The sequence below is a fragment of the Nothobranchius furzeri genome, chromosome 17 (assembly GCF_043380555.1).
Source record: "Nothobranchius furzeri strain GRZ-AD chromosome 17, NfurGRZ-RIMD1, whole genome shotgun sequence".
Taxonomy (NCBI): domain Eukaryota; kingdom Metazoa; phylum Chordata; class Actinopteri; order Cyprinodontiformes; family Nothobranchiidae; genus Nothobranchius; species Nothobranchius furzeri.
This window is the reverse complement of record NC_091757.1, coordinates 20,889,112-20,909,144: the sequence shown is the minus strand read 5'-3', so window position 1 is coordinate 20,909,144 and position 20,033 is coordinate 20,889,112. Positions and strand designations below refer to the sequence as shown.

General features: G+C 42.2%; 2 protein-coding genes across 4 annotated transcripts in view; one reads left to right on the top strand and one right to left on the bottom strand.

Moving 5' to 3' along the window:
• pias2 (protein inhibitor of activated STAT, 2) overlaps positions 1-14,994 on the bottom strand; it is a 120,433-nt gene extending 105,439 nt beyond the window's left edge. For all 3 annotated transcript variants that reach the window (XM_070546271.1, XM_070546273.1, XM_070546272.1), the window contains exon 1: positions 14,902-14,994. The gene's annotated coding sequence lies outside the window, so the exon portion shown is untranslated. The remainder of the gene's footprint in view (positions 1-14,901) is intronic.
• On the top strand, positions 1,611-8,418 carry LOC139063679 (E3 SUMO-protein ligase KIAA1586-like). The gene is made up of 2 exons (XM_070546294.1): positions 1,611-2,776; positions 3,047-8,418. Exon 2 carries the CDS (start codon positions 4,427-4,429, stop codon positions 4,940-4,942), a length of 516 nt encoding a protein of 171 aa, XP_070402395.1. The 5' UTR covers positions 1,611-2,776; positions 3,047-4,426; the 3' UTR covers positions 4,943-8,418.
• Positions 14,995-20,033: the final 5,039 nt, after the last annotated feature.

The window sequence follows — 20,033 nt, the reverse complement described above, 5'->3', positions numbered from 1 at the left end:
GTCACGCAGATGTGTCATGAGATTTGAAGCGTTGCTGCCTTTCACAGACACTTTTTTAGAGCTGAAACGATTCCTCGAGTACCTCGAATAATTCGAGTACAAAAAATCCTCGAGTCAAATTCTCTGCCTCGAGGCTTCGTTTAATTCATATTTAATTAATTCATGGCTTTGCAATCGCCCGGGGTCATGTTTCACCCGGACCGAAATAAGTGACGCACATGCCCACTGGACTGAATGCACACACGAGTAGCGAATATAACTTAACTTTCTCTTAACAACTTTAACCCCGGTGGAGTGCGAAAAAGACAGAAAAAGTCAAAGTTGTGGGACCATCTTTCACGTCGTAAGACGGAAAACGTAGTCCAGTATAAATTCAGTAAAACGGATTTAGCCTACCACAACACCACATCCTCGATGCTGCAGCACCTGTAAATGTCACTTCTGCAAGCGGACTCGGAGCCTCTACAAGATAATGCATTTTAGCCTGTTTTTCTATATATTCTGCGGACTCTGCGACTTTTTCGTTTGTAGCGCTCAGTTTCAGCTCACACCGTACGTCTGGTAGCAACACGTCGGTCTTAAAATGTGCTAAAAATAGCAGTTTTTACACAACACGTCGGACTTTTTATTGTGTTATTGATGTCTGTTGTCCCTCGGGGTTTCTGCAGGAGGACACGGGTATTTATGAGTGGCGGAGGAAAACGAAAGAAAGTAAATAAATGTTTTGTGATCAGTATAATTTGACAAAATCACAGCAAACATGCTTTTGGCAATCCTTGTTAGTGTGAGACAAAAAGTGTAGAAATTAAAACGGACGTGTGTTAATAGGTAAACAGCCGGCGAGCTGTTTGCGCCGTGAGCGTTCTGGTTCTGTTTGGGCCGCAGCCGCTCGCAGCGCTACTTCAGCAGTTATCCTCCTAGTTTTTGTCTGGCTTGCAGGCTAGCAGATTCTCGCACGAGGGGAAAATCGGCTCAGGTTTACTTATTTTTTGCACAGGCATTTGTTTACTGTGAAGTAAAGTTGAAGTGCTGAAGTTATGCAAACTAATTTTGAATAAAACTTGAATAACTGGCAATTGCTTGCTCATTTTAAGAGGTCTTTCATAATTATAACATGCTATTTGATATCAAATCAAATCACTTTTATTGTCACGTCACATGTGCAGGTACACTGGTACAGTACATGCGAGTGAAATTCTTGTGTGCGAGCTTCACAGCAACAGAGTTGTGCAAAAATACAGTAATGTAAAAACAAGTAAAATATAAAAATGGCTAATCTAAGTATACAAATGAATAAAGTAAACAATAAGATAAGAGATATAAAATGTACAGAGGTTGGTATGTGCAAAACAGTGGCATTAATGTACAGTATGGAGCGTGCAATGTTGGAACTTGGTGGAGCTCGCGACGAGGCAGCCATACTCGGCGCCATCTTGGCTCATCAATATATGATATAAAGGTTTACAAACACAAAAGGGTAATTTATTAGAGTACTCGATTAATCGAAAAAAAGATTCGATAGAGTACTCGATTACAAAAATATTCGATAGCTGCAGCCCTACACTTTTTCTGCACGTGCTGCAAACAGGATAGCCGTCCGTCTTCTATAAACTCCCTCGGCATTCTTCAAATATCTAAAAGATGCTCGTAATTCCCACTTTGTCTTCTTTGAGGGATAAGAAATGTCCTCCTGAGTGCTGCCGTCTCCTCCTTTGGCCATTATTTCAGCTTTAGCTTCAAGAAAGTTTTGGTCGTAAACAACAAAGCGCGCATGTGCCGCCGGTCCTGCAACTTCAGCAGATGATACGGTGGCTGGTAAGGGTCACCGCGCCTACACCGCAGCCACGGTAAACCCACCAAGATAATATAGTTTTTTAAAAAAACAAGACGGTTATTATTATTGTCAACTTTTTTTTTTTACCGGGGTTTACCGCTACACCGGTTACCGTGACAACCCTACCTGATCGGTCTGCTTTGATCTATTTTGAAAACTCCAATCAAAACCGATAGGGGCGCTATCGGCCGATTACGATCAAATGCCGATCCATCGGTGCATCCCTACTCAGAAGAGGAGAAGAGCTTAACACTCTGAAGGACAAAGACTTCTGTGATGTTGAAGACATTGTGAAGCTGACGGTGCCAGTCAAACTTGTGACGATCAGCATGTGTGAAGACAAGCGGCCCACACTCTCAATGATTTCCCCTGTCAGAGAAAAGCTTAAAAAGACATTTGAAGCAGGAGATGAAGACTCGGTAGTAATCAGAGAGATGAAACACGCATTCAGAGAGGACTTGGAGAAGCGCTACACTGGCCTGTAGGATCTGTTCCACACTGCAGCAGCTCTGGACCCCCGCTTCAAGTCTGTGCCCTTCCTGACGGACCATGATGCTGAGCGGACGTTCGCAAACATAACAGCAAAAGCTACATCCCTGCATAACAAGGTACACCTGGAAACACCACATCATTTAATGAATTATGTTAAAATACACTGTATCGTGTAGTTTGTGTTGCGTAAATGAGCTTTGTTCTAAAAATACACACTACAGTGCATTGTATTAATCTATAATTTGGTATTAATAGATTTATTCTGACTACTGTTGATGTTTGTTTGATTTTGTACACAAGCTGTCTTTTATATTTCATTTTTCTAGGCTTTGGCAACAGGGGGTCCAGTCCATAGAGGGCCACTGCAGACCGCTCCATGTCAGACTGAACCTGCCCTTGGAGATCTGGACATCAGGATTGATGCCCCTCAGACCCAACATGAGCCAGAAGGTTTGTATATTTTATACCGTGATCAATAATGGGTTGACACTGGTATAAACTCATGCTACAGATCTAAAATATTACCATATTACAACAACACATAAAATATGAGAATTAGCATGCAAAGACCGGGTTTAACCACATGTTTACAAGAGTAATTCATTCTGAACATCAGATGAAGAAAGATATGATTGGGTTATGTCAGCTACAAAGTAAAGCACCACTGAGGCATGGCAAACAAAGTCAGTAACATATGGTAATTTTTTTTTGGTTTTTTAGATGATCTCCCTCCTGTCAAAAAGAAGAAAATATCTGCCTTGGACCAGCTGTTGGGAAAAGACTTTGAAGTGAGGATGGTGGCTACATCTGTGAGAGACAAGGCCATTGAAGAAGTCAAAAGGTACAGAGAGCATGCTTCATTGCCTCTGGAAGAAAATCCTCTACAGTGGTGGAAAGAGCAGCAGGACTTGCCACTGCTGTCATCTCTTGCTAAAAGATACCTCTGCATCCCAGCCACTAGTGTGGCCTCTGAACAGGTGTTCAGTACTGCTGGAGATATTGTTTCCACAAAACGCAGCCTACTGAAACATGAGCATGTGGATCAGCTCATTTTCCTGAAGAAAAATCTGCCCTCCAAAAAAATAAACTGAACAGTGATCAGGAGTAAAATGACAGAGAACATTCACAGGCATTCTGTAAGTGAAGTGAGCTGCTTTTCAGTTTCTGATTGGATAGTAATACCTTTACCTGGTCAAAAAGCAGCAGTTTGATTTTAGTTATATTTATTTACTCTAATTTTGTGCATGAAGCACTTGTCATTGTTGAGCATTGTTAAGAATGTTGTTGCTGCTTTGTCATTCCACTGTGGTTCCCCAGGCTTGAGGCTACATTTTGAGATGAGGCTAATCAGCTAATCATAAGGCTACGGTTTAAAGGTGTGTGACTTGTTTACATGAAAATGTTGCACTTTGTTACCTACCTCTAGTGTTCTAAACAAGCTCAGGCTGAAATCTTGCACTTTTCTATAACTAGTCTGGCTACTTTTACCTCTGGACTTCCCATCCAGCAATCCAACCACATTTCTCCATGCCTAAAAATAAGTATAGTAACATGTGGTTTTGGTATTCTGTTTTTCTTTTCTTTCTTTCCCCCACAAGTGCCATAAAGCCACAATGCTTAAGACATGTTTTTTTTTTACATATTTGAAAATAAATGTGGTACTGTCACTTTAACAGAACTGGGTTATTTTATTTATAAAATATATTCAACAAATATAAACGATAGAATCGAATTGTTTAGTTATTCTTACCGTATCGAATCGTTAAAAATCAAACTGAACCGTTTCGAATCAGTCTGTAATAAAAGGATATCGTTTTTGAATTGAATCGTAACCTGTGCATCTAGATTCATATTGAATCGTTTTTCCACAGAGAGATGTGCATCCCTAGCATTAGCACAGTTAAAGACTGTCTGTCAAAACTGAATGTATGAAACGTTATTTGCTTTTTCTTTCAGTTTAGATGAGCAGAAGGGCATGGAGATAGGCGAAACATACCGAATCAGAAAGAAGGCCAAAACATCCATTGGGTATATGGCCCAGGCAGAGGAGAGTGTGCAAGAAGAATTTGCAGCTGGAAAGTTTCTTTCTCTGATGTCAAGATGGCTGTGCTGACAGTGCTCATTGAAGAGAACATATATGGCCGACAAGCAGTTAAAGGACAAATCAGTGTCAAGTTCCTGGGTATCGAGGCAGTCACAAAAGCTAATGCAGAAAACATCACGTCTGCCATAACAGCCGGTGTGTACAAAGGTCTTGCTTCAGTCATGCTTGGAGGAAAGAGTGGCGTGGTGACAAGATTGACAGCAGACCTGCCCCATGTGCTGCTCATTCATTGTATGCCCCATAGACTTGAGCTGAATTTTAAGGATGCTGCCTCGAAGAATCCATGCCATACGAAGCTGGATGCTCTCCTTACAGGACTCTACACATTCTACCACTACAGCTCTCACAACCGGGCGAACTTGAAGGCCTCGTTCGAATCCCTGGGAAAGAAACCCCTGATGCCCACCAGAGCAACAGGCACCTGCTGGGTATCACACTTGTTGACGGCCTTGGACCATTTCTTGCAAGGGTACTCTGCCATTGTTCAACATCTGGAACAGGTATATCCTTAGGTGCACCCTTCAAATGGCATTATTTTAAAAATGATTTCTCGACAATGCTTGCACTGAAAACTAAATGTCAGTTTGAATGCACTTAAAAATGCACTTGATAAAGTAGATCAAATCTCAAAAAGGAAATGGACAGCAAGCAAAAACTATATTTTATTAAATGTGCACATTAAAGCTTGTAATCTGCTCTATTTATGCAAATATAAAATAAATAATGTTTTGCAGATACAGTCCCCAGATTCCACTGGAGTACAAAGTGACCAGCAGGCCAAGGCCTGGAACTACTATCGTGCTGCAACATCCCTGGACGTGATATTACATTTATTGTTACGTGTTATTACATTTAAAATGGTTCAGTTGTTATTTTGACTCGTTCTGGCAGCTGACCTGCGGGGCCGGTAGATTCTTGGCAGGGCCGGTAAATTTTCAGAGTTACCAGCCCGGCTGGCCAGTTGGTTTTGAAGTTAATGTCCACCCCTGATGTTGGTGTACCTATGCTGTCTACTATTGGTCTAAGTGGGGTGTTTTGTTTGCGTATTTTTGGAGTTCCGTAGATTCTTGGTATTATGTTTGCTGTAGAAATCCAGTGTTTGTACATTTTTTCTGTTATTTTGCCTTTTTCTTGTAGTGGCTTCAGTAATTTTTTCATGTTTTTCTTAATGTTTTCTGTTGGATCTTTTTAAGTATTTTGTATGTATTTTTGTCCTCTAGCATCTGTTTCATCTGTTGTTTGTGTTTTTCTTTGTCCATTACTATCAATCAATCAATCAATCAATCAAAGCTTTATTTTTAAAGCGCCTTCCTGTCAGGAAGCCCAAGGCGCTGAACGTGGTACATGAGAAAGGTGAAACATGATGAATAAATAGATAAAAGTAATTCAAATACCGTAAATCCTCTAATACAGGCCGGTATTCAATTAAAGGCCGGGTCTCCAATTCTGGCCGGTGTCGGAGGCAGCGGAGGTAAATAATGGCCGGTCTCTTATTGTGGCCGGCTGGAATGTGGTAACAAGCAAGTACGAGCGTCCCAGCGGCAGGGTTATAGTCCCCAAATCAACCAGCAGGAGGCAGTAGAAGTTCACGCAGACCTTTTTTAGGCTTTTTCTTCAACGCTTTGTAACGCTACAGACACGATCCTCTATCACGCTCCTACCACACAGAGTCACGGTGTCAGTTAACCATGCTAATTCAACCCGCTCCACAGAACACACATCACCTTCCCTGTGGCTTACATAACACTCACACAACACGCAAATCAGCACATAGGAACTAGCAGAACGATAGGAAACACATTTAACACAATACCCAGAATGCACCTGGCTTACAACCCCAGCCAGGTCATTACACTATCAAGTTCAAAGAGAACGTGCTGATTATGCTGCAGAACACTCTGGGGAGCAGCAGTAGGGGGTGTATGAACTACAGTAATCCCTCGTTTATCGCGGTAGATGCGTTCCAGACCTGGCCGCGATAGGTGAAAATCCGCGAAGTAGGGACTCCCAGCATGCCCCTCGCGGGGATTCCCTTCACGTCGCACCTACGTCACAAACCGCGGCTATAAACGGAAGTCGCCTTTCCAGCTCACCACTCAATCATCGTTTCTTCAGATTCATGATCAGAGTTTCCAACCTACCGATCAATCCAACGAACTATCAGCTCATAGTAAGTTATCTTACTTACTTCTGGAAAGCCCGGCATTTCCATGTCACTTCGTTGACGCTCGAACGCTCGGGGGTTTCCTAGAGCACCGACGCTATCACTTCCGCGTCTGTGAAACCACGCTCCCTATTGAATTATCGTATGATCACATTCTCTTTTTGGGGGTAAAACTCAAGTGCCAGACCGTAGGTACTGACACGAGATCGTTCATGTCGGTTCATTTCCTTTAATGTTTTCTGTCTTTTATTTGCGCCTGATGTGTATCGCTGCTGTGGAGCGGGGCGCATCAACTTGTCCTCCGACGCACAGATCACTGATGCGGCCGGCAAGCAGGGAGCACTCCGCTGTTTTCGCGGTCGGTAGATCTGCCTCCTGAGCATGGCCACAGTAACAATCAGGTGTCGCCACCTCAAAAACTAATTTAACACGCGATCGTTCATGTCAGTTCATTTCCTTTAATGTTTTCTGTCTTTTATTTGCGCCTGATGCGTTTCGCTGCATGCTGTGGAGCGGGGCGCTGCGCGCATCACCTTATCCTCCGACGCACTGATCACTGATACAGCCGCCAAACAGCGAGCGCTCCGCTGTTTTTGCGGTCGGTAGATCTTTTAGAACTGCAGTTCAAAGGTAACTCATGAGGTGAATATATATGAACCCAGGTAGCAGTTTCTCTTTAGGATTGAGAGGAGATGCAGGAAGATAATAAACAGACAGGACAGAAAAATAGTCAAATAAAAACAAGTTAGTTTTTGTACCTGCTGGTTGCAACAAACAGACACCACTGAAGGTAATCAGAAGTGAGGAACAGAAAATGAAATAATTATTTTAATGTTTAGAGCAGCAGGAACTCCGAGAGGCTGCAGGCGCATCAGTGAGTTTGTGGCCGCTGTGCAGGGGGAGGGGGGAGAGGGCTGAAGCAGGAACTACCGTTGTTAAAAGAAATGTGTTTAACTTTGAAAATGTGGGCGCAATTTTAATTGTCAAAAACTCCAGCGAACCATTAGTTCATTTTGCTCAAATAGAAATAGAGGCCTGCCTCTAATACTGGCCCTCCTTCCAATAAAGGCCTGGAGCTTGATGAGCTTGAGTCAAATACAGGCCCGGGCCTGTATTAGAGGATTTACGGTAGTGCAAAAAAGGTAAAACATTAAAGTAGAAGACAAATGGGTAAAACAAGGGATAAAGAGACCGGTGAAAACAGGGAAATAAAATCAACATAAAAGAGGGCCAAATTCAAACACGTTCAGGAAACGCCAAGTGGAGGAGGTGGGTTTTTAGGTGACTCTTAAAGACTGGCAGAGATGGGGACAGCCTAACTGAGGGTGGCAACTGGTTCCAGAGTGACGGTGCTAGGACTGGGAAAGCCCGGTCCCCGCGAGTACGACACTTAGAATGAGGGACAGCGAGCAGGCCTTGGTCAGAGGAGCGCAGAGTGCGTGATGGGGAATGTCTGTTCAGGAGCGTGGCTAGATAGGGGGGAGCACCACCCTGGAAGAAATGATAAACAAAGACGAGGAGTTTAAAGTGTGAACGATAACAAACCGGAAGCCAGTGCAGGGAGGCTAGAACCGGACTGATGTGGTCCCGTTTCCTGGTCCCAGTCAGGAACCTGGCTGCGCTGTTCTGCACAACCTGTAGGCGACGCAGTGATGACTGACACAACTCTGCATATAGAGTTTGAGTAATCAAGCCTAGAAATATCAAAAGCATGGAGTACCCGCTCCAGGTGGGCTCTCGACAGCATAGGCTTTCATTTTTGGCTCTTTTTAAAACACAGGAAAGGTTTTTCTTTACCTTGCTGACAAACGTCTTGTTTGCAGACTGCAAAACATCCTCAGAGCTGATGCTGACGTAGGGCTGGGCGATATGGCAAAAATAGAATATCACGATTTTTCAAAAATTTTATCACGATTTCGATTTTATCACGATTTTTTATCCATGAATAGCATAACTTCAATTGCGTATTAAAGAAGAGACACATTGAATAAATAAACATTTATTCATATTAGGGATAATCAACACAGTGCTAACACACTTATATTTTAAACTCACACCAGAGATGATAAAAGCCCTGAGAGAAACAATTACAAAAATCAGTTTTTCTCATTTTTCAAGTTACTTAACATAAATTAAAATCGTAAACATATTTAAAGTGCAAACATGTCAATTGCAAACGTATTGTGCAAACATTAACTTGTTCAAAATTCTATGTAGCTCCCAGTTGCTCATGTAGTGGATAGTTAAGCTCAAATACGGCTCTGATGTGCGGCTGGACCAGAGATCGCTTGTGGTAGCAAAAAACTGCGCATTCTGAGTATTTTCTGCAACTCTCACTTTGCATTCAGCGTACATGCGTGGAATGGCAGTGTTCGAAAAATACTTGCGGCTGGAAAACTCGTAGCGCGGATCCAATGTTTTTATCATTTTCTTAAATCCCGCTCCTACTGTTCGCACGGGACTCAAATCTTTAACCAAGTGGTACGTCACTGCATCTGTCACGCTGTTCCATCGTCTGCTGTCTCTGTCGTAAGGAGTGAGTTTTGTGAGTGTTTCTGTTAGCGTTTGCTGCCTGGAAGAAGCAGTAGCCGCTGCAGCCGCAGGCTTTGTAGCTTTAGCTGCCAGCTGGCTCTCGTTGTATTGTTTGGGATGCCTTCTTTTCAAGTGATTAAACAAGTTTGTGGTGTTGCCATCACTTGCCTTGACGCTCTCCTTGCAAACTTTGCAAATGACGTTTCGCTGCTCTTTGCCATCTGGTGAAAAACCAAACCAGTTCCATATAATGGATAGGGATGCACCGATCAGGTTTTTTGCTGCCGATCACCGATACCGATATCAAAGAATGCTGATCACCGATACCGATCACCGGTACCGATCACGTGGATTGGCCAGAAATGTTCTACAACATTATAATGAGTGCTACTAACTACATAATCTGGGAATAAAGGAAATGTAACCTAATCTAAAATGGTCTGTATTAGGGTCGTCACGGTGTGAAAATTTAACCTCACGGTTATTGTGACCAAAATTACCACGGTTTTCGGTATTATCGCGGTATTTTTTTAAACGTGCTACATTTTCACACAATTAAATAAACCCTGTATGTCAGGAAATATTGTCCTCAGTTTGTGTCTAAATTTTGCCTAAAATGTGTTATTTTGTAATTATGTTGTTTATTTGTTTTCATTTTTCCCCTTTAGTCTTTAAAATACCAATATTCACCCATAAATTCTTATTTTATGTCTGTTTGATGTCATCATTTTAAAAATATTAGATCAGATGATACTCAGTACTCAAGTAGTCTTCTAATCAGATACTTTTTTTTACCCTTACTTGAGCAATCCGTATATCAGGAAAATATTGTCCTCGGTTTGTGTTCTTCCAGTGAGCTTTGCAGATTTGGGAAAATGTCATCAGGCAGTAATCGTTGTTAAATTCATAATTATTCTCGGAGAGAGACCAACTCTTATCTGCCCCTGGGAGCCCCGTAATGCATAGCGTCATTTCAACATGGGGGTGTCCGTGACACGGTTTATATGCAGGTAGCGGCGCTGCGGCTGCTTTATATAGCGACTCGTTGCTTTCTCCCTCAACCCAAATCCTCGGATCACGCATTTTAACTAAAACGCTAACGTTAGCTTGCCTTGCGTTGACTGTAGAGTTGTGGGTGATGGTCACGCAGATGTGTCATGAGATTTGAAGCATTGCTGCCTTTCACAAACACTTTTTCTGCTCGTGCTGCAAACAGGATAGCCGTCCGTCTTCTATAAACTCCCTCGGCATTCTTCAAATATCTAAAATATGCCCGTACTTCCGACTTTGTCTTCTTTGAGGGATAATAAATGTCCTGAGCGCTGCCGTCTCCTCCTTTGACCATTATTTCAGCTTTAGCTTCAAGAAAGTTTTGTTGTAAACAAAGCGTGCGTCTGTGCCGCCGGCAACTTCAGCCGATGATACGGTGGCTGGTAAGGGTCACCGCGCCTACACCGCAGCCACGGTAAACCCATCGAGATAATAATAGTTTTTTCAAAAACAAGACTGTTATTATTGTCAACTTTTTTTTTTTACCAGGGTTTACCGCTACACTGGTTACCGTGACAACCCTACCTGATCGGTTTGCTTTGATCTATTTTGAAAATTCCGATCAAAACCGATAGGGGCGCTATCGGCCGATTACGATAAAATGCCGATCCATCGGTGCATCCCTAATAATGGATAGGGATGGGTACCTTTGACATTTGAATCGATCCGGTACTTAACGGTACCAATTTTTGATACTTTTGAATGTTTATTATTTTAATTCTCTTTTATAATTAAATATATATTTTTCTCAATATATAACAATATTTGATAAATATCATGATAAATAACATTCAACTGTTTGTATTTTAACATCGTCCTTGTAGTTTTATAAGCTGATAATTAAACTGAAGCAAACATCTTTACTGTGAACTAGGGATGAGTACCGAATTCGGTACTTTTTAAGGTACCGACCGAATTCCATAGTACCGACCGAACACCGATTCACGTCATTTCAAACGGTGCCTCGTTTCGGTACTGCCAAGACAGCTGCGCATGCGCAAGAGCGTTATGTCGCCGGTCCCTGCGAGCCCGTTGTAAACAGAGCAAGCATGGTAGAAAGAACGCACGCTAAAGCTTGGGTCCACTTCACTAAATGTGATGGGTAACTGGGTGATGAAACTAGCGACAGACAACGATCTAAGTGAGACATCCTCATCTTAATCTGCTCCAGTAGGTAAATAAAATGTTTAAGATAACGTTACCTTGATTTGTTAGCTTCCGTTTCGCTAATGGTGCGTTCGCTTTCTCCTCGGAACTCCGAATTTCCGACTAGAAGAACATGAACGCGCTCTAAAGTTTGGCTTTACTTTACTAAATGCGACGGGTGATTGGGTGAAGGTAAAACCAGTGACAACGATCTAAGTTTGAGGCATCATCGTTTTAATCTGCTCCAGCAGCTAAATAAACTGTTAAAGATAACGTTAGCTTGATATGTTAGCTTCCATTGCCACCGTTGTTATCAGCTAATGGTGCGTTCGCTTTCTCCTCGGAAATTCTAACTTCCCAGTAGGAAAAATCAAATGAAAAAGGACGGCAAAAGGAATGAAGATACACAGTAAATTTAGTTCACAGTAAAGATGTTTGCTTCTGTTTAATTATCAGCTTATAAAACTACAAGGACGATGTTAAAATACAAACTTGTATGTTATTTATCTTGATATTTACCAAATATGGTTATATATTGAGAAAAATATATATTTAATTATAAAAGAGAATTAAAATAATAAACACTCAAAAGTATCGAAAATTGGTACCGTTAAGTACCGGTATCGACTCGTAGGTACCGGGAATTAGTACCGGATCGATTCAAATGTCAAAGGTACCCATCCCTACTGTGAACTAAATTTACTGTGTATCTTCATTCCTTTTGCCGTCCTTTTTCATTTGATTTTTCCTACTGGGAAGTTAGAATTTCCGAGGAGAAAGTGAACGCACCATTAGCTGATAACAACGGTGGCAATGGAAGCTAACATATTAAGCTAACGTTATCTTTAACAGTTTATTTAACTGCTGGAGCAGATTAAAACGATGATGCCTCACACTTAGATCGTTGTCGCTGGTTTCATCTTCACCCAATCACCGGTCACGTTTAGTAAAGTGAAGCCAAACTTTAGAGCGCGTTCATGTTCATCTAGTCGGAAATTCGGAGTTCCGAGGAGAAAGCGAACGCACCATTAGCAAAACGGAAGCTAACATATCAAGGTAACGTTATCTTAAACATTTTATTTACCTACCAGAGCAGATTAAGATGATGACTCACTTAGATCGTTGTCTGTCGCTGGTTTCATCACCCAGTTACCCGTCACATTTAGTGAAGTGGACCCAAGCGTTAGCGTGCGTTCTTCTTTCTACCATGCTGCTCTGATTACAACTCGCTCGCAGGGACCGACGACATAACGCTCTTGCGTATGCGCAGCTTTCTTGGCAAGTTCTCGTTATGAAGGACGGGTACCGAAACGAGGCACCGTTTGAAATGACGTTAATCGGTGCTCGGTCGGTACTATAGAAAAGGTGTTCCTCTTCGGAACGAAAACCTCGTTGTCGCTCTCAGCCGCAGCCGAAGCCATGTTTGCTCACACACAGGTGAAAACAAGCGGGGCACTAATATATTACTATGACTCATTCTGATTGGTTAAGGGTCAAACAAAGGCGTGTCATTCGCCTGGGGTAAGTTCCCTTTTCATTCAGAGGCAGAAATTCAACAGCAGAATCGTGATAAAATGGTCTCTCAAAAATGACAGACCGTCAGATGTATAGATCGTAAAACAGTCTAAAATCGTCATATCGCCCAGCCCTACGCTGATGGTGGCGTCACTTCCTACTCCGTTTATCCTCGGGCAGCAGAGGACGTTGTCGCCCTCTGCTGCCCGATCTCCCCTCTCCGACGATGCAGTCCCATGCGCGATCCAACGAGTAAACACCATCGTCTCTGTTCATGGTCCCACATCCACGTCTCCTTATCTCGATAGCTTCTTTTATGATCCTTGTGTTGTCCCAGTCCATTATATGCTCTTCTCTTGTGCAGTGATCTGTTACGGCTGACTTCTTTATTGTGCTTTCTGCTTCTTCTTTTGCTGCTCTTGTGTGTTTTCGATTTGCCTCTTTCTCGCACTCCTTTATATGTTCTATTGTTCGTGTGTTGAGTTGGTGTCCGGTTTCTCCTACGTATGTTTTATTGCAGAGTTTGCATGGGATTTCGTAAACGACTCCACATTTAAGTCCAGCTAGTATCTTGTCTTTTGGGTGTACTAGTCTGTTTTTAACTGTTGTGTATGGTTTTGTTGGTGTGTTTATGTTGTGTTTTTTCATTGTTGCTCTTATTTTTTCTGTTATGCCTTTGATGCATGGTAAGGTTATCACTGGTTTTGGTTCTTGTCTTTCTGGGTTTCTGGTTCTTTGCTTTGGTTGTTCTTTTCTTTCTGTTGTTGTTTTCCTTTGTTTGTTGCCCATGTCGGGTAACATGCGCCGGCTACCTCGCTTTCCCGTCTTCTACGATGCTTTCTTCTCGAGCTGGGGCGGACAGAGGGCCGACACATCTCGGCTTGGGGGGGGAGAGCACACGGGCAGTCCAAACAACAACACCATCCGTGAGGTTCCCAGCGTGCAGCGCCCGCTACATCAACAGGACGAAGCCTCAGCAGCGCAGTTCGATCATAAGTCACCAGAGAAGCCACACCATTCAAAAAAGCATTAGACACAACAAAAATACATAAAAAGCCAATAAAATCCAAGGTTCCACTGCGTAAAGAGGACGAGCAGCTCGCTGCATGCACCTGTGCAAGCACCATCTGAACTCAACCCCCCCCTCCTTTTGTCACATCGCAATTTAATTGCACATGCAGTTAATCGTTCAGCCCTAATATGCATGCAGCTCTATGCTAAAAGTGTATTTTCAAAGAGGTAATGATGGATTTCTTTGTAAAAGTTGTCCATCTTTCCAATAGAAAGATTTGCCTGGACCAACGTAACGTGATAACAACGTAACGTGATTACGTAATTCCGTGAGGTTCATGTTCAGCCAATCAACTACTTTGACGTCATCGGCAGTCGACGGACCCCGAGCCGATCTTGCACCCGAGCAGATCCTGTACCGACACCGTCTTCTGTACAGTGAGCTTAAATAAAATGCCTTATTATTTTTGTTATTCTACTTCATGACTGTAAGCTGTCATAAATAGCTTCTATAACCCAACCCAGCATCTTCTCGCTATTTCTCTGTGGTGGAATCACCTGTTCAGCAGTTCATCACGCGCTGCACAAGCCCATAGACTACAACCTAACGTGTTGGAGAAGAGACACAAAACATGCAGGATAGTGGCCCTGGAAAGCAGGGTTAGTGTTCTCCTGGACTGGTTACACTGACTCGAAAGGTCACGGTTATGTGTAATCATAATCTAACTAGCAGAACAAGTACTCCGTCCAAACACCGCATAACCAGCTGTTCCTAACCCTGGTTGTATTCAACAACGTGTATGTAATACGGTAGCTACAAGTACACTCTAGCGGGAGGTTTTCAGCGGCTCACAAACACATACAACACATCTGTTAGCATAAGAGCTAACCAAAAAGCACCAAATATCCGAGTCGAAACTAAACCCGTGTTTAGTTTTGAGTGTCTCAACCAGAGATAAGGGGCTTCACACAGGAGACGCTCCGTTTAAAGGGAAACAGCAAGCGCTTCGTTGACTGAAATTTGTCAGAATTAATGTGAATGTTTTCACTTACCTGTAACTCTCGGTAGTCCGCCATCTTGATATGCCTCATTTCTTCTTCGTGACTCTCGGAGGTTGTCTTTGACCCGCCCTAACAGAACGTTATCGCCGCCAAGTGCATTGAAAGACCGGAACCAGAAACAGGAAGTGGAAACTTGTTTTTAATTGAACATCAATCACATTACACTTTAATAACAAACAATAAAACTCAGTAGGCAACGAACAGCTTTTATCAAATACAATTGGAAAAATGTCTAAGCTGCAGAAATAACAAGATTTATAAATGATAAAGTATAAGGTAAAGTAACAGACAGAGGACTTTAGTTCAAAAGATCTTCAACAACACTGACAAGTTCAACAGCCTGTATATTATTTACCTTTTTAAGGGATTTGCAAAAAGTAATAAAATCATTTTTGGAAAAATGACAGGCTTGGCTTCACTTTCATAAAACTGCATTTGTGAATAAAGAATTTCCCAAAAATTATCAAACTGTTAACAATGAATTGAATGTGTTTGTTTTTTCTATAGAGCTCCGGGAGTTGACGTCACTTCTCCCAGCATGCAACAGTTCAAATCGAAACGGCACCATTTTGGCAGGCAGAAGCCGGCAGCTAGACTATGTTATAAATCTCACACGGGAAATATGGTCGATTCCTGTTGTGCCCCAGGATGCCAGAACAGACGGGGACAAGTCAAGGGAAGATCCTTCTACAGGATTCCCCAAGATCCGGAACGCCGCAAACGTTGGATCATTGTAATAAAATGCACTGGTGACCGGGCTAAAATGGAGCTGTGGGACCCCGAGAGTAAAGGATTTCACTTATGCAGCGACCGCTTCATATCAGGTACTTAAACTAACGTTTCCTCAACTGTGTGTGGTATTTATTTTTAAATGCTTTTATTACGATTCTTAGCGGGCTTCCTAAACTTATTTTGGCGTGGCTTTTTCTGTCTTATTACTCATAGCAACAAGTAAACATCACGTAAAACGTTGCCTCGTGATTTCTGCGTGCTGCCGTTTCCGTGTTTTATGATCACAGCAATTAACCGGCTAAGCTGTATTTAATTTTTAAGCAATGGTTGATCAAGTGTCAGATCACACATCAAAAACACTTTGGATTGCAATTATCTGTGTCACCGAGACAGCTCTCAGACAGATCCTGAGACGTTCCTGCCTGACATATTTATTTTATTCACGGAAAAAAAAATCAAACTAGTGATTTCTCTTGGCGTTCAGTTTATACATTCAAACAGCACAGCACTCTATTTAAACTACTTACGTGTAAATCTGTTATTTGTCCATCCATCCATCCATTTTCATCCGCTTATCCAGAGTCGGGTTGCGGGGACAGTAGCGTCGAGAGGCCCTGACTTCCCTCTCCCCCAGCCGCCAAAGCCAGCTCCTCCGGGGGAATCCCAAGGGGTTCCCCGGCCAGGTCCAGTAAGAAGTCCGCTCCGACAGCTTCTGGCGTTTTTAAAAAGTATCCCAGGGACACGGTAAGGGTCAGAGATGTTTAGTCTATTTAATTTCTGACTGTGTAAAACGATTTCTTCGGTTTTAAAGTGTGAAGTAAACTCCAACGAAGTAAAATCCAAGCCGATCCTGTTCATGTTCATGTGTTTGTTTACCTTTTTTTACCTGCCAAAATGGCGTCTACTCACTGAGAGTCACGTGGGGTCCGGAGCTCTATACAACCAAACTTGTGAGAACCATTTTAACTGAAGGTGTAGTTATTGGGTTTGACACTAGATGGAGGCAAACCCACTGATCTTTTGAACAAGTCACTGGCTGTGTCCGAATCCAGAGGAAGGATGCTTGTGAGTACGGGTCCTCGCCAGTCTAGCAAGGCCGGGTCCTTGCAAGACCGCTAAAACCGGAAGTCAGCGGCTCTGAATTTGGACAGTACTAGCCTCGTTTTTATTCCCGCCCCCAGGTCAAGTTGCCTAGCTACCGTGATGGCGGCAAACAGGCTAACAAGCTAGTAGCAACGTTGAAAATGGATCCACAGCAATATTTCATTTTATTTGTGGTTTTTGAGGAGCTGCGACGGCTCAATAAACGTCACCGCCCTTTGTATTTAAAGTTTAAAAATCATTTAGTCCTGTTATCTGCTAGAGTTACAAGTTTTATACTCATGATCTCCTTTTTTGCATATATCTGAATGTTAGTGATGTGACAGCCGTCGATTGAGCCAGCCCAGCAAACCCTTTTGATGGACGATGCAGTGGACAGTGAGATGACACATCCAGAAGCACCCTCTGCAGACCACCCTGTCTGATGTTCCACTTGCCAACCAGAAACGTTCTGCCACGGATCTCGGTTCCTGCACTCCATCCACCATGTTCAGTAGATTTAGCAACACCACCAAAGACTCCCTGCTTTCCAAGTTTACTGTATATAGTTTACTTTTATCTTTACTTTCATTCCTTGCAGTGTTCCCTTACCATTTATTTACTATGTTGTTACTTGTTAAAAACTGAATGATAAAACTGTTAATGATCAAAAAAGAGTTATCAATTAATAGAAATTTTATTACATTTAAACAAATAACAAAAACATTCAAACACATATATAGAACCTGAACCAGAAGAAACTAAAAGAAAAAAAAACTCATTTCTCTGCCATCCTTTCCATCAATGCTAAAAATCTGTCCATCCTTCTTTCTCTCCTCTCCTCCGCTTCCCTCTGTTGTCTCATGTCCTCCCTGATCAGGTCAAGGAGCTCATCAGCCCTTCTCCTTTTTCTCCCTGATGAGGAGTCCGGCTTCCTTCCACCACTCTCCCTGTCCTCTGTCTCACCCACTGCTGCACTTGGCCCTGGAGTGTCCTCGGGAATGGAAGCAATAAGGACAGGAGGCATAGTGGAAGGCCTCTGTCCCAACACCTCGTCCATGGGGACAAACCAGGGCCAGGTTTCAGCAGTGGGCTTTCCGCTGACTCCCTCTCCTGACCCTGGATACTTGCAGTCCTACAGACAAAGGGAATTAGAATTACAAGGCTTTATTGTCATTTAACAACAGAGAACACTGTGGGCATGATGAAATTACAGATGCTCCTTAAAGGTACTGGTTCTGGATGAGAATAGAGAGGAATAGAAGAACAAAGTCAGATTATAAATCATAGTTGATAAAACATGCAATAAACAATATTTTAATTTATCAACATGGGAGATGAAAATTGTGTTCTGTGTTTTTTTCTGCCTAAAATGAAATTAAAAACATTAAATCAGTAATGTGGTTTCTTAAAAATTAACTTAAACTTAGTTTTCGTTATTTTTGGCGTTCGTTACATGATTACATAAGATGCAAGCTCTTTTACGGTGAGTTTTTTCCTATTAGACTTTCAAGCAAGTTTATGGTTTAAAACAATTCAATTCAATTCAAGTTTATTTTTATAGCGCCAAATCACGACAAGAGTCGTCTCAAGGCACTTCACATAATAAACATTCCAATTCAGGTCAGTTCATTAAGCCAATCAGAAATAATGTTTCCTATATAAGGAACCCAGCAAATTGCATCAAGTCACTGACTAGTGTCAGTGACTATACAGCAATCCTCATACTAAGCAAGCATGCAGCGACAGTGGAGAGGAAAACTCCCTTTTAACAGGAAGAAACCTCCAGAGAATCCTGGCTCAGTATAAGCAGCCATCCTCCACGGCTCACTGGGGATCGAGAAGACAGAGCAGGCAGAAACACACACGAGCAGGCAGACACACACACACACACACACACACACACACACACACACACACACACACACACACACACACACACACACACACACACACACACACACACACACACACACACACACAAAGATAAGTAATGAGTCTATAGTTATATTGTGATGTCTTAGTAAATATTGTATTTGGTGAAAGATAAACTTTATTGTATTTATCCTAGTGGATAATTAAACGGATAAACTAGTATTAGCACATCAAAAGTCAATGAAAACAAAAAGTTATTATCAGGAGAGAGAGAATGTATTAGTGGTTAGCAGCAGTGTGCTAGTCGATGGCCCCCTCCATGAGGCCACCACAGCTCAGCAGAACGTCATTGTAGCTTCTTCTGGGGAGAAAAACACTTACAGAGAAAATTAAGTTAACAGCTGAAATTGCACAAAATAGTACAGTTAAAGAGCAGACTGTAGAAGAAAGCAGTAGTGTGAAAAGTGGTCAGTGTGTCCTCCAGCAGTCTAAGCCTATAGCAGCAAAACTACAGAGTTAACTCTGGATAACCTATCCTATTTAGATGTAGGCATGTTGGAGGCAGGGCAAGGGAGAGCCGTCTTTACCGACTGTACACTCCACCTCCCTGTAATCCCCCACTTGTCCAGATTTAGGCTAACATCAGATTTTAACTATAAGCCCTATCAAATAAAAATGTTTTAAGCCTATTCTTAAAAGTAGACAAAGTGTCTGCCTCACAGACTAAAGCTGGGAGCTGGTTCCACAGGAGAGGAGCCTGATAACTAAAAGATCTGCCTCCCATCCTAAGTTTAGATATTCTTGGAACCACCAGTAGACCTGCAGTCTGAGAGCGAAGTGCTCGGTTAGGAACATATGGAACAATCAGATTACTGATGTATGATGGAGCTTGATTATTAAGAGCTTTATATGTGAGAAGAAGGATCTTAAAATCTATTCTGAATTTAACAGGTAGCCAATGTAGGGAAGCTAAGACAGGAGAGATATGATCTCTCTTTTTAATTCTCATCAGAACTCTAGCTGCAGCATTTTGGACAAGCTGAAGACTTTTAACTACATTCTGTGGACTTCCTGAGAGTAATGAATTACAGCAATCCAGTCTTGATGTAATAAAAGCATGAACTAGTTTTTCAGCATCACTCCTGGAAAGTATGCTTCTAATCTTAGCAATATTCCGAAGGTGGAAAAAGGAAATCCGACAAACTTGTGAAACCTGGGATTTGAATGACATGTCCTGGTCAAAGATAACACCAAGGTTCCTTGCTTTGTTCTCGGAGATTAATGTAATGCCATTAAGGTCAGGCAATTGGCTAAGCAATTTCCTTTTCTGGGTTTCTGGTCCAAAGATGAGAACTTCCGTCTTGTCTTGATTTAAAAGCAAGAAGTTAAGAGTCATCCAATTTTTTATGTCCTCAAGACAAGCCTGTAATCTACCC